Genomic DNA, 15,844 nt, shown 5'->3' on the forward strand with positions numbered 1-15,844 from the left:
CATGATAGAGGAAAAAGTTTGCAGTGTTTATTGAGACTATGTATTTAGGGACTAATAATTTTACATACACAATGTGAGCAAATTTCTTGTATGTTTATCTGTTAAAAGGATGTACATTTATATGTAAGGCATATTCTAAAAATGCAAAATGTGAATATAATTTACCTTTCAGAAGTATAAAATAATATGCTTTTTAGATACTTTTCAAAACCGACTAAATATGAAAATAAGAGCAGGACTTGTAATACATAATTTGCAGGATTCCCACAACTGTTTAGATCCTTTATAATATTTTTAAAAGTATTTAGTAGTAAGAAAATAGGGAAAACAAATCAATATAGAGTCTCATTGGAGCGCAAAGACAGCTAAAAATAAAAATTGAATTTGACCACTGGAGTTTTTCAGTGTCTTTCTAATGCAGTTTTCTAGCCCTCTGTATGCAGATTACATTTATTTTCACATTCATGTCTCACTCTAATAAAAAAGAAAAGGCATCTCCATGAGAAAACGATTTCCTAACTTTCAAAAAGGAAGACAGCCGTAGAAAGGTTGCCTGCTGGGTGTTTAACTAATCAGCGCCTTTCCACGGTGTAATGACTGGATATCTATGAAGGCAACAGAACTGGATGTGACCAAAAGATCCATGTGGGTTCATCTGTGGGTCACCATTTTGTGTGGCAACTTCAGAAAATTTAGAAATCCTGACTCATGTAGTTTTGCACATCATCTTTGCAAAACCAGGAGTGTTAGAGATCATGGATCTTCTGGTAATGCCTGATTCTGCTGCAGCTGGATAGACCTAATTAATGCATTAACTTTTGTGAAAGCATGCATGTTTAGCTCACTCAATAAAGCTTTTGCTGTTTCTTATCCCTCTTTTGCTTACCTGCTTTCTTCCCTCAACTTAAAGGCTCTGTCTGTGTGAGCAAAGCCAATTTGGATGGGACTCAGTGTTTATCCAATCAGTACACCACAGTGAAACATATAAATAAAGCCCCACTAGTTGTGGTTGCCACCATAGAGCTAAGGTAGGGTTACACAAGTCTGAAGCATTTGACCCCTTCTGAATCTGTGACACACACATATAGACCCAGTCTTTAAGGAGCATTGAGCTTGATTGGACCTTTCTTCGTGGGATGTAAGGTCAGCTTTGTAACTGTAAGAGGTAAACCATCACTGGGTTGTATCTTTATTATCCTTTAATTATCCTTGATTATCCTTTAATCCTATACTCCCAATTTATTGCTGTTTGTTATATATATATATATATATATATATATATATATATATATATATATATATAATTCTTTTAGTTCACAGTAGTAACATCTTTCCTAACTCTGAGATAAATATAAATTTTTGAACTGTCCTAAAGCTGCTTCATTTCCATCCAACAAACAACAGATAACATCCGTGGAAGGTCAGTTAGGTGATATAAGGAAAAGCTAGATTCGCTATTTGGCTCAGTTTTTTATTTTAATGGAGTCTGCAAAGAATGGCTTTTGCATATTAATTTGTGATTAGGAGAGGACACATTTAATATTTGTTTTCAGTGAGCATGCTTTTAATAAGCTCTCCTAGTTTTTACTGGGTAAACAGGAGAGAATTAGCTGTACCTTTAAAAGGATTGAGATGGAACATATTTTAAAGCAAGGGGATTAACTTTTATATATATTTTTCAAATTACAAATCAAATTGTCTAGCATTTGTGGTTAATATTTTCAATATATGGTAAAGTACGGTGGGTTAATAATTCTTACTAAATGTCTGCCTTTTAGGTTATGTTAAATAGTATTCTTGATAAAAGTGGTAAAAATGAAAAAGTATACATTCTCACATCTCTTAGCACAGCATTTAAGCATGTTAAATGATAAAGTTCCTATCATCAATTTATGAAAAACTAGAGTAAATGCCTTGTATTAATATGAGAGTAGAATCACAATATAATATCTAAAAGAAATTATTTTATGAGCAAAACCAATTTATTCTATTAGCCAGGGGAATAGGTGCCTGAAAATATTATCAGAATTAAATATAATTCATCAAATCAATCAATTCAAATAATTACCAAAAAATCTCAATAATATTACTTTTTGTTTAAGATGTTCAGAATTGAAAGATTACTTTTATATGTACCTATGAACTAGAGAAAATGTATAATGCTTGGAAAACAAAAGGCAAGCTTAACCATTGTTTTTCCATTCTGCCTAATAATTTTGCTCTTGTGTGCTATTGTTCCTTTCTTTTGTGACATATTTTGATACTGTTTTCATCTTTTTCACTTCCCTCAATTACCCATTTCTTAACTTGGAAGATTATTTCCCAGCATTATTTGTGAGGTTCAATTCATGCATGCCAATCCAATGCCATTTCCACAACTCATCTTCATCACAACAAACAATTCCAGCATCAGTGAATTATTTTCCTATTGTCAATAGCTCTGCTGGATAGAAATCTGTCATTCTCTTAGTGCTCTTTCTCTGAAATTCAATTAGTCGCTTTGTGACATTTCCTTAAGAGGACTTGGAAGAATGTTGCTTGGCCATCATTAGAAGTAATAAAGTCATATATAGGAGCCTTCGCTGGAGGTCCAGTGGTTAAGACTCCGTGTTTCCAATGCAATGGGTGCAGGTTTGATCCCTGGTCGGGGAACAAAGATCCCACATGCCACGTGGTGCGGCCAAATAAGTAAATAAATAGTAAAATAACTAAAAAATAAATAAACTCATATATAGTTTTATGATAATTTCCACAAACTGCCCATGTACTAGGATTCTTACATGTATTCTAAATCTCTTCAGGTTAGTTATTTTATGTCTTTTATGCTTTGAATGTTTGACAGACAAGGTATCATGCATAGACCACTTTCTGATAAAAGGGTCTCTGTATCCCTTATATTTTAGCAGTCTATGATAGCAACTCCTCCTGTATATTTTAAGGTGATTAAAAAATGAATACACACCCACTCTGATAGCGGTGTCCACTATTGCTGGCAGTGAAGGATATACACTAATATCCTCCCACACAGATTCCCATAACTCAGTTGGGGGCCCACAAGACAGCACATCAACCATGTTATCAACCAATCTCCATTTCACATAAAATAAACATACCGGGTGTCATTAAGTGTACCTTCAGATCAATGATTTTTGCAAATGACATTCAAGTACCATTTGCGTAGTGCATTTTTGCTGATAAAAGCAAATTAAATTAGGACAACTACAAGTGAGCTGATAAAAACTAAAACCGAACAGCAGTACCATTAGCTAACAAAGTAATATTTTCTCTTTACTGCATTCTGCCATTTAGTTATTATCCTATTGGAAATCTAATTATAATCCTTTTACTCCCTAGTCAAACTTCACAGTTTTTGCAAGCTTAGCACTGACAAGTGATTTCATTACCTTTGATTGCCCGTGCCCAGATTGACTTAACTTCACTTGGAGACCTAAAAGCCCTCTCAGTTTCCCAGATTCCCTGTTTGCACATTACAGCAACAGCTCCTTTAATTAATTAGCATGAACGCAGTAACATGAACTGCTGAACAGAAAATAACATCATTTTATGATCACAGGGAGACTTCTCCTTTTGCATGTTTATACCTTAGTTAACTTTTGTATGACTATATTTCATTGTTAGGGGCTACTGGTACAGTGCATATTTCTTTAGTTTTTGAAAACTGATATCATCATCTTAATAATAATAATAGATAAAACAAATCCAGAATATGAAACTTCTATATTCTAGAAAACAGACAACAGCCTTCATGAACCGACTTTCTAGTAACAAAATAAAATAATGTTTAAAAAAGTTCAGAGGAAATAACATCATAAAGTACAAGGGCACACAATGATGCATTGCTCCCATTTTTGCCACTGCATTTGTTTGGGAAAAAACAAAACAATACAAAAAAGCTAGGAGCTGCTTTTGCAAGAGGAATGCCAATATCTTTGAATAATTTTTACATTTGCTTTTTAGCCTACATGCTTGACAATGACATAAAATGGTTTAACACTGGAATATATTTTTCATCTGATATTTTTTCAGATATATGGTGGAATCTTGAATAATTTTCCCTTCTTTTTGATACTGACACACCAGAAGTAGATAAGAAATCCAACCTACATGTCAAAGTTAAGCAAAATTTGATGAAAAAAATAAACATATTAAACCATTTGTTCCCTCTGAACCATTTTTTTTTTCAGAAAAAAAATGTGGGAGCTTATTCAAAGGGTATAAACTTACCGTTCTGATATGTGAAATCCATGATCTCATGTATGCAGCATTTGGTGAAGATGCCACTGAATAATTAAAAGCAAAGTGACTAAAGTGTTATTTGATTCTAAAAGCAACAGACACAATTTTAACATCTCTATGTTAATAAGAACACATATTTTACAATGTAATTTAATATACATATATTTATAGTATAGAATTTTAAATATATTTATACTATGAAATATATATGAATATGTATATTCTTATCCATTTTCTCAAAATCAATTTGAACAGTGTTTATCCTTCCTTGACCTTTGACACCTCATTATCTTCTCTCTTTGTTGCTCACTTGGTAACCTAAAACTACATTTTTCCAAAGAGCTTAAGATGCCATACCAATATTTATTGAAAACAATTACCCTTGGGCTAAGATTGTTTTTGCAGGATTTGATAAAATAGAAAGGAAAGTGATGGTAGGGGCAAGTAAGGGGACTGGAAAAGAGAAATCAACATATGATTTCTTGCCATGTATGTGATATGACAAGAAAAACTAAAAGGAGAACAGATAGAATTTCTCTACAGGCTTTTCTCCTAACTCCCACCAGAGTGTGGTTTACATCTTTCTCTAGGGGTTCTATAGACTATTTCCTGCCCTACCCTCATAACCATTAATTTCCCTCCCCTTTAATGTCTTGTCCTGTGTTGAAAGATATACATAGGCACTATAATATTCCCATTGTTAAGTAGAAATGTTCTCTTATAAAGTAGAAATACATAGCATGCCAGCGATTAGAGGGATTGTAGGAAGTGGGTCCCCTTTCCTCATAAATATGCCCTTTGAGAGTGGGAGACTTTTACCACCCAGAGAAACTTTATGCAACTGCCATCATAGAATGTGAAAAGGCTGTAGCACACGGCCCACAGAAAAAATCCTAGCATCTTTCTCTAAAGCAGCAACATTTTTTTCCTGTAAGATTCATTAGATGGCCTCATTCATTTTCCTTTCTATCCCAGGAAGTATTTGTCTCTCATTTTCTTCATCCTCCACAGGATCTTTATTTTAACTGATTGTACTACCCAACCCATGTCATACCTCTTTGCTGTGAAATACCTGTCAGATTATAGCACACATTATGCTTCTATTTCTTTCTTAGGAGGATGTGACAAACATTACTTGATACTTTAGGGCCTGGTTTTCATGGAGTGGCTTGCACCACTTACCACTGCATTGCTAAAAGAACATTTGCAGTGACTAAAATGCTGTCATGCTAATTATGATAATAACATAAAATCTCATCTACAGATCTAAGACTTACAAGTCTAGCTATATCTCACTCACATAATAGATGAAATTGTAGTTGTAGGGATAGCAAGATAGTGAGACTTGCAAAACAAAATATCAATAGGTTGTTCTGCTACTAAGCATTTTAGAGTCCACAGGGCTAATTCATTAACTAACAGGTCTTTCTGACTATAGTATAGGAAGAGTTGTTTAACTCAACTTGTATAACTGTTTAACTAGTCACTTTATGCCCCATCCTCTTTACATATGCAATACAATTTTTTAAGCTGAAGAGTCACCCTATCCCACTTACCAACCCAGATACACCTAAGGGATGTGCAAAAGGAAAGCCTTTCTTGGATTAAAAGTTTAAGTTTTATTTTTCACTTTCACATCTCTGTTTTAATTAAGAAAACAGACAGCATTTTCATAGAAGGCTGTAATCATAGGCCACTGTTGTCACATCACTTAAAAAATAGAATTATTATATTGCTGACATGTTGATGTGTGATGGTTCTATGCCAAGATGCTTATCACTCTTGGAATGAGGAATTGATATTCTAAAATTGGAACAGTGAAAAAAAGAAAGACAATACCTAATATTTGTATAACCTGGTGAAATTTTGCCATTTTTTTCTTTTTTCTTTTTTTGGGGGGCTTAATTTTAAAAGGTAATTTATTGGGTGACTTAACTGACACTTCAAAGGATAGATTCAGGCCTGGCTGGATCCATAAACCCAAATAATAAATCCATTCAAAATGTCTCCCTTCCCAGTTCCTCCCAGTCTCCCTTCACTTTGAAGACTTTGATTTTTTCTTTTTAGATTTGGCTACATTTTCTTGTTCCATTGCATAAAATGTTGCAAGTCCAGGCTTATTGCTAGCTCTCTCATTGGTAACATATTCCATCATAAAGAGGAACTTGTCTTTGTGCCATTCTTAATACACACATCCTCTAGCAGGATTATTCCTGTGTGATATTTAAGAAAGGTATAATTAACCCCTATTTTATAAATAGGAAAATAACCCCTATTTTATAAGTAGGAAAATAACCCAAGAGAAGTTAATTGGCTTGCTATTGGTAATGGATTCTAAAACACAGGAATCTTAACTCCCTTACCCATTGTTTTCACTCTCAATCCATATTGATAATATTACTATCAATCCAAATCTGTAAAAATCTCTCATAGTTAGTAAGCTAGCTAGGATATTTAACTAGACTTTAATATTCTCCCATGCAAAACAATGCAGCAGGGCTGGGGTGGGGAATGGCTTCTCCAGTTTGTAGTTAATTAACCAAAATAGACTAAAGCCAACTATAATTTAATAATCACTTCTGCCTTAAAACTTTGCAGAGATTGGGGTAATACAAAAATTACACAAATGCAATCTCTCTTTTCTATTTAAAACTGTGTAGAGAAGCTGAAGTAGGAGTAGAAAAAAAACTCTTCTATTTGTGGCTAAACTCACATCACCCTATTGGAACTAGACCTTAACAGATTTTCAGTTATCTAATTTTAGGCTAGGATTCCTTTCTGTGGGCCATTAGCAGAAAGTTTTATTTGTTGCTCTCAGGAAATTTTTTCTCATTTTTGATGGCCATGTAACATTCAATTTTGGAAATTAAAGTGAATTTAAAGAAAAACGTTGTTTAGAATTTTTTACAGACCTCCTTGACATTCCTTAATCTGTTAATCACAAAGTTTATGATTTACTTGTTTAATGTTTGAAGATTAACACTAGTAGTAATCCACATACTTAAGTTGGAATCTACTTTACCTCAGTAATACAAATGGTTGTTTGGACAACGCTTTCACCAATTCCTCTATTAGCTTTTAAGAAAGCATCGTTTTTTTTATAAGCATTTCTTCTCTATTTCCCTATTCTCCCATAATTTAAGTGCTCTTATTTTCTTTAAAACAATACAAATGAATGTCATGTTGATCTTAGCATTGGTGAGTAACTATTTAAAATGAGTGAGGCCAGGGAGATCAGCTCCATGCTTTGTGACCACCTAGAGGGGTGGGATAGGGAGGGTGGGAGGGAGGGAGATGCAAGAGGGAAGAGATATGGGGATATATGTATGTGTATAACTGATTCACTTTGTTATAAAGCAGAAACTAACACACCATTGTAAACCAATTATACTCCAATACAGATGTTAAAAAAAATTAAAAAATAAAAAAAATAAAATGAGTGAGGCAAAACCTGCAACTCAAATCTTACAATCTCTTGGTAACTGCATTTCAAACTTCTATGGGAAATGTTGGATGTGGTCATTTTTAACGTTGTTCAAATTAACATTTAATGTTTTTCCATTACTCTCATTTTCATTTTTCTCCATATTTTGATTCCATTTTATGATTACTTTGAATTGAGGAATTACAGTGTTTTTCTAACAGTTCAGCATACAAAAGGAGTAGTTAAAAGTTATAAAAAGAAGAACATAGTTCTACTTTTAAATAGTACATTAAGAATTTTCCTGGTGGTCCAGTGGTTAAGACTGTGCTTCCACTGCAGAGGGCGCGGGTTCGATCCCTGGTCGGGTAAATAAGATCCCACAAGCTGAGTGGTGCAGCCAAAAAATAAATAAATAAAAAGCTAAAACCAGCCTAAAAAACAAAAACAAACAAAAGCTAAAACTATAAAGCTTCTAGAAGAAAACTTAGGAGAGTATCTTTGCAAACTTTGGTTAGGCAAAGTCTTTTTAGAAAGGACATAAAAAGCACTAACTATGAAAAATTGTTAATTGGGTTTCATAAAAGATTTTAAAATCTGTTCATCCAAAGATGTCAAGAAAATCTAAAGACAAGTCAAAGACTGGGAGGAAATATTTACATTACATACAGCCAATGAAAGACTTGTGTTCAGAGTATATAAATAATTTGTACAACTCAATAATAAAAATAAAAAATAATTATTACATTAAAATATTTCCAATATGCATCCTATACAAATCTCAAGTAAATTTGACCTTATAAAACATTTTGTAACTATGTACTTATGGAAGGTAGGTGATAACGACCCTAGATTTTTTTACAGCAATGACATAGACACGTAAGTAGCTTACCTCTTTTTACCATGACATCATCTACAACAAGAAGTAGTGAAAGAATATGGCATTCCACATATGACATAAGTGCTTAGAATGGCTTAGTATGGCTCCTAACATAGTTAGCATTCCATGAATACTAGTTTTTTATTTATTCTCCTTTCCTTTTCTTTCTCTTCCCTGCTGGAAAGTAGAGTTCAAATATTTCTAGAGCTCTTAGTGTAGCTCAAAATTTGCAGGTCTGTGTATTGAACACATGCAATTTTGTTGCTATTTTATAACTGGTCTATAGGAGGCACAATGAAGTGGTAGGAAGAAGTCTAGTAGTCAAGATTTCTCAGTTACTAACTGGCTAACTCTGTTAACTAACCCTGAGAAGTCATTCAATTTCTCTCTCCCTTAATTTTAGTAAAATAGTAATATTTGCCTAATCCTCCTCGTCAATAAGTTAGATCCATACTCTTTGACAAGTATAAGTACAGTATATTATTATTACTATGCCCTATAAAATACATATGAAGTTAACATTTGTGTTTGTATATGTAGATTTTAATAAGAGTGAAATAAATGGCATATAATTGATATATAAAACCATCTCTAAAACATATGTTCTTCAGTATATAGTTGTGGTAAATATATTTTTATATTTTATCCCCATATGAGAATAGGAAGATAGCCATATCCCTTTCTAGGGTGTTTCTTACAAGAACTAGAGATTAAATAAAAGAGAAAAGTGTATATTAAAGAATTAATTCACAAAAACAAAGTGAGTTAAACGCAAGTGAGAGAGGTTGATACTCCATTATTATACCATTTGCAAAGAAAAGACGACTTTTACTGGTCTTTGTTTTGATTAAAGTATAAGTCAGAAATTTTTTAGGGCTAATAAGGCTAAGTGGTTATTATTTTCACTAAACCTCCATTTTTTTTGAAAAAGTGCTACATTATAAAATAAGCACTAGATCTTTCTGAAAAATGACTCTAAAACAATGCTTTTCTCTAGAGAAAGAGGAATCAAATGCTATACTTTTATTTATCTGCCCCTATCTTACAAAGGTCTACTTTTCCTCCTCTCAGATTAGAAGCACTGTATTTATATTACTGTACTAATATCTAACTGGACCCCAAACTAACCTCACTACTGTTGCTTATTTGATTTGAGAATGTCCCATTCTGAACATGTTTGACAATTGAAGTAAAGTTCATACAAAAAAATCGCATATTTAATTTGGATTGAACCTAAGACTAAAGTGGAGCATTAACCAGCATGTTTTTTTTTTTCTTTCTTTCTCTTACTCAGGTCAGGAAAACATGATCTTTTAAATGTGATCTTATTTAGTGCCAAATAACATAATGCCCATTTGAAAATTAGAAACATATCACTAATTAAGCAACTTCAAGAAAACAGAAAGAATAAAACAATACTTAGCAGGAGAAATCGTTTATAAAATATTGGCATCTGTTCAAGAATAAGTTAGCTACCCACCAAAAGAAAGGTTTGATAGCTCAAAGTACGCCTGTGATGAAGCCTAGTATTTTTAAGGAAATCCCTTTGTTTATATAAGTGAATTAGTGGTGAGGCAACACTTGGAAGGAAATATGAGCCCTGGGTAGAAAATATAATTTTTTCTAAACTTAAATGTAAGCCTTCAAAAATGTTATAGACATGTTTCTTGGTAATTTTCAAAAAATAAATAGTGAGAAGTTACTTTTAAATAACCATCCTGTCAGGGAAGGAAATCTCATCCTGAAAGGAAATTGCAATCATTAACAAAGATTTTGATACAGAGAAAACGGTGTGAATCTTTACTCATGTTTTAGACTGTGAAGGGGAAAAACAACCCTTTTTAAATGGCTTGCTTATTAAGCTAGTCATGCATTTCACTGCAGGTTGTAAAGCAGTAGAACATGCACAAGAGGCTCATAAGCATATTTTAGAGTTAGGAAATATCATTTACACCATTTTTATATTGTTAATATCGCACCCAGAGAATTTGCTTAAACTTCAAATTACTGTAAATCTACAGTCTTGTTCACCTTTGTATAATTTTGTTTTTAATAGAACGAGGCCCACATCAATGAATATATGATTAAGGGATATGTGTAATAAAATAATACATTTATTACACACAGATTTATTCAAATCTTGAATATATATAGCACAGCAAAATACTATAAAGACAGTTTGTGGTTTTTAGTGAAGTTCATTGAGTAGATTTTGGATTTTCTTTGTTGGAATGAAATTTTGACCGGTTTTATTGTTTTTTCTGTGCAGCCTGAACACTGATGCCGGAACTACAACTGATCATAGGCACGAATAGGGTGCTGTAGCAGTTACCTGCTTATCTAGTGCTGTAATTCTTTAAAATTCATACTCAAATTCTTAAAATATGGAACCATCTATTACTATTTGTTCATTACTGATAATTAGAACCTTGCACGTACAGAAAAAATGTGTTAGAGAATGGGCTTCACAAGTGTTTAGGGGATAATCATAATGATGACTGAACATGATACTTTACACTTCTATAACCCTTTTCTTCCATGGAGTTCATAGTGCTTCATAAACATTATCACATTAAACCACAGAGCATCCTAGTGGGGTAAGTAGGTGGAAGAATTTTTAAGACATAGAAAATTCTATTTCTAAATGCTGTGACAGAAATTAAAATACAGACACACCCACTTTAAGCTGTGATTACTATGAAATAGCTTTATATTTGGCTGACCCGAGATTTAACAGGAATTAACGTGAGGAGGTAATTCATTTGTGCAAATGATCCATATTTGTTAGCATTGCTTTGGAGATCACCTTTCTGAAAGAAACACGTTACCTGTACAGTTCTCTAAGGAAATATGGAGAGCTCTAGTTTGTAGGTTACCACACTTAGTTCTTTGATTTGTTGATGGTGGAGCAAGTCATTTAACACCTTTCTACTAGCATATTCCTTACAGTAAAGAAGGCAATGATAAAAACACATACCTAAGCAACTAAAAATACCTCTTTTATTTTTTTCTGCTCTCCTTCCATCTCCAATACTGTTTCCTCTTCATCAAGCTATCAACAAGCAAACAGACTGAAAAATCTATACACCTAAGAATGGAGAAAGGCAGATATGATGGGTCAGTCACATCATGGATATTTTCCACTGCTCACCCTCTGGTCTAGACATGGCCAGATGCCTAAGATGTTCCAGTCATTAGAACCCAATGGGTCATTTGGCTTGAATTGCCCAGGAAATGGCCTGAAATATTTTTAACTGTTTACTTAATGGAGACCTGGCCAAAGGCTGGTGGCAAATACTTGTCATCATTATTTTCATGCCTCCTAAGAATCTAATAGAGCAGTATTCCAATGTGCTAAATAGTAGTCTAGTGATCAAAAAATTAACTCCCCTCCTAAAGTGCCCTCTTTACACCAAGCAAAACCTAATCCATTGTGCTATTTTTACATCTGCCCTCGAACTAAATTCTGATGTGACAGAAGTATCACTCATCCTATGCAAAAGTCCAACTGAGTTTTTATCCATTCTCCAATAATCAGTTCCCTGTGGCAGTACATGCAATTTCTACTGGAATGCCCAGCTTCCCTACACATTTTAAAATATCACATTAATTCATATCAGTGTGACATTCCAGTCATTCCATGCTCTGAAGGAATTTTTTCTAAGGCTTCTGGTTCTCTCTACATACTGTAGAAGATCTATTTGTGTAGAGTAGGTATGTTGCTTTAACCTAATTCAGTGAAATAGTGCCAAATTAGAAATAAATCATGGAGAAGGACCGAGGCAAATAAAATTTTTTAGAACGTTATTAATATCAGATATCTGAATTGAATAACAAAGAGGTGTGACTTAAAAAATAACATCCAGAAACGTCTCATTATTTGATAGTCAAACAGGATATATTGAACTATAGGGGAAATTGAACAGCATTTTCAAATTAATTAAGTTACTGAAAAATAAACAAATATCTTTTTAAAAATAGATATGTTAATTGACTTTGGTTGAACTATAAGGAATCCTCGTGCATATTCTTCTGGCCTTTTTCTACATACCTGCCTTCTTTGTGATGCCTGATTTTAGCTTTTTTTTTTTTCATAAGCTTCAGATATATACCACAAAAGGCAAGTCTCACACTTACTTGAGTTTGTAACAACCAGGTGTGACCCTTTAAAGATAACTTATCAGCAGAGGCTCATCTCCTGTATGGAGGAGGACACACCAGACTCCTGTGCCATGGGGTATGCCCATGTCAGGCAGTGCTGTGCTAAGCGAGGGACTGTATGGGCCTTCTATTTTATTTTTAAAATGGTCACATTTGTGTGTATTGAATCCCCCTTTTACTTATCTGATATATCTTAAAGCAATAAACTCTGCCAGCTCTCTTGAAATGTCAGTGTGTGTCACTCCTTGTAAGTTCCCAAGCTCCCTAACATTCCTCTGGAGAGGCTTTGTTCATTGCTCTTCCTGATCTTTAATCTTGTTTACATCCAGAATGCATATTAGATCATCTCTGTTTGGAGCTCAAGTACAAACCCTTTTAAAAACATGAAACATTCAATTACTAATTAGCTGTTTCCTGTTCCTAATGAAGTGAGCATGCCAGGTTTGGATTAAAATTCAGCTACTGCTCTCCTCTGTTTATGGTTCCAGATGTTTTTGTTTTACATAGGAGTTTACTTTGACAGCTACTACTAAATGATAAATCACTCATATTATAGCTGAAATGCATTTTGAAATTGAAATGTGGCAAACTTTGAGATTGCTCCAAGGATCAGTGTCAGTTAGCAGGTCAATATTGGCTCCTTCCATATGATCACAGTATTGGCATATGTAGAAGAGTAACAGAATCTGTGTCAACATTGTACAGCATGCTACACAAGAATCTATTTTGCTACTATCCTCTAAATTAGGAGAAAAAAGTTTAACTACTGTGAAATCTCAACTTATTTTATTCTAAGTAGAAAAATTGATTCATATTAATACTGTCTTCTGCTGGCCTAGTTTTTCTTTGGATTTTTGAACTGCTGTGGAAACACTTCCTGATAGGCCTTATAAACTGGAACATTTAATGAAGGGTGTGGGCAACTATGTTTGTCTTTTTTAACAAAGACAAAAATTAAACATAATAAAGGAGGGCGATTTTTCAGAAACCGCATTTTTCTAAAGGACAGATGGTGATTGCTTTTTGCCATTTGTTACTGTGTTTATGTACTTTTTTTTTTTACAGGATGTTACTTTGTTTTACCATTGCTTTCAAATTTGTAATGTTCTCAATTTGTATTGCATGATTTAAGTTTTAACTATATTGTATAAATTTCAATTCTGGTAAAATGAGTGTCTGCTATTTGATGTTGAAGAGCTTTCTTTTGACATTTAGGCTGTGTATACAGAGGATGAGGTAGACTGGAAAACGAGCAACTATCTGGTGAATTTTATCAGAATAAATATTCTCAGACACCACAAAGGAGTCTGAGCAATTCTCTGGGGTGACAGACTACTACACAGTTTCCCAAAATTCAAGCTTTGTTTTCTTCTTCCCTGGAAAAGTTCAGGTGAATTCCATGGGCTCTTAGGCAAAATGCCTAGTTGCCCTCTAATGAAGTCTGAAACTCCAGGTGGTCTAACATAGAACCACATTCTTTTATTCTTCTATTACCTTGCCACATCTTTATTTTTGGTTTTGAGGTATTATCCAGAAAACTCCACTGACTCGCAATACCTCTGACACAGAAAGAAAAAATATTTTAAAGATTTTATACATTAAAGGGGTATGTCTTCCTCCTGATAGTGCTAAGCTTTGACTATACTGAATTAATATTTTAGATGAGGCATATCAGTCCAACAATGATAATGTATTTTCCTTTATATGTGAAGATGATACAAACATAGACTTTAAGTGTTTTTTAAGCCTGGGTGATGGATTTGTACTGATCATCCACACTTTCTTTCCTTGTTCCGCTTTTGTCACCAAAAGCCAATTTTTATGAGGTAGCTGGATAGAGACTGGAGCTATAAGCCATGGCTATGGAAAAGAGGAAAGTTAGACAAAAAGAGGTGGAATTGTTTTTGGAAATTGTTTCCAACTATAACTTTTACCCACACCATCAAATATTTTCTAACTCTAGGATGGTATGGATTCTTTTGATTACCAATATTTAAATAGATACCATTTCACTAAACACTATGGTTAAAATGATATTCAGAACTTGTCTCCCTTCATGCAGTATACATGGACAGTTAACCTGGGGAGAGGAAACTAAATGTTTCATCAAAGCTGTCATCACCTTAGATCATAACCAGACATTCCTTTTTCCTTGTTTTGGTAAACCATATGGATCTCAAACATAGCATTCTGTACAAAAGGAAAAGTAAAGTAGATAACAATAGACATCATAGTTTATGAAGAGTCTTCTCAGTCTTTGATGTCTTCAGTGCAGTGGAAAGAAGAAAAGAAGCTGTAGCACACAACTTGAAGGATCTTTGAAAACTGACACATTAACATATAGAAGTGTTAAGAAATTTTACATTTTACCAATATTAAATCAAGCCTGTAACATCAGATCATTTAAGTTCGTGAAGATAGAAGTTTAGTATTTTAAAGCACGTATTAGAATTATACCTCAGAAAAACTAACTTGTTTTCTTTTTTTTAAAGGAGGTAACTATTACTATTTAGCAATGGCACAACAGTTTTATTCGTCCTGAAAGGTCCTCGCTGACTTTACATAAATGAAGATGCTTGTGATTCCAGTTTATCTCTGAAACTATTCAACATGGAGTTAATTCAATTGTGTTTATCAGCAAAGCTTTGTTTACTGAAGGAGTTATTCAATCTATATTACATTTTTTTAAAGAAAGAGCGTGTGTACATTTTAAAAGCAATGACGTAAACTTTGTTTTTGCAATTGATTGACCAATTTAAGAATATGAGCTAAATCCCAATGACTAAAGTAACTTGACCATATTTGATGCTTTTCTATGCTCACTTCAGCTTGGCTTTTTGTCTTCTAAGGGAAAAAATGTGGTAGTGTGTTAGAGACTAGAAACATATGTATGGTTTCTCTGTTCTACCATATATTAAGTTAAAGTACACCTTCTTTGTTAAAAATGTACTTGCTAAACTTCAGCAAAATAAAAACATTTTGACTTTGTCAATTGAACTGAGTGTTTATTTTCAAATTGCCAACTGTAATTATTGAAGTGGAGTCAGAGCCCAAATCAAAATATAGGAACTAAGAACATGTTTGCAAAGCTTCCTCTGGTTTGTTTATTTCTAAACAAATATGAA

General features: G+C 33.5%; 1 protein-coding gene across 1 annotated transcript in view; it reads left to right on the forward strand.

Annotated features, from left to right (window-relative positions):
- DACH2 (dachshund family transcription factor 2) overlaps positions 1-10,915 on the forward strand; it is a 648,107-nt gene extending 637,192 nt beyond the window's left edge. Inside the window, exon 12 of the mRNA XM_057539119.1 lies at positions 10,828-10,915. Coding sequence (XP_057395102.1) covers positions 10,828-10,832 — 5 coding nt within the window. The 3' untranslated portion in view covers positions 10,833-10,915. The remainder of the gene's footprint in view (positions 1-10,827) is intronic.
- The last annotated feature ends 4,929 nt before the right edge of the window (positions 10,916-15,844 follow it).

This window comes from Balaenoptera acutorostrata, chromosome X (genome assembly GCF_949987535.1).
Source record: "Balaenoptera acutorostrata chromosome X, mBalAcu1.1, whole genome shotgun sequence".
Taxonomy (NCBI): domain Eukaryota; kingdom Metazoa; phylum Chordata; class Mammalia; order Artiodactyla; family Balaenopteridae; genus Balaenoptera; species Balaenoptera acutorostrata.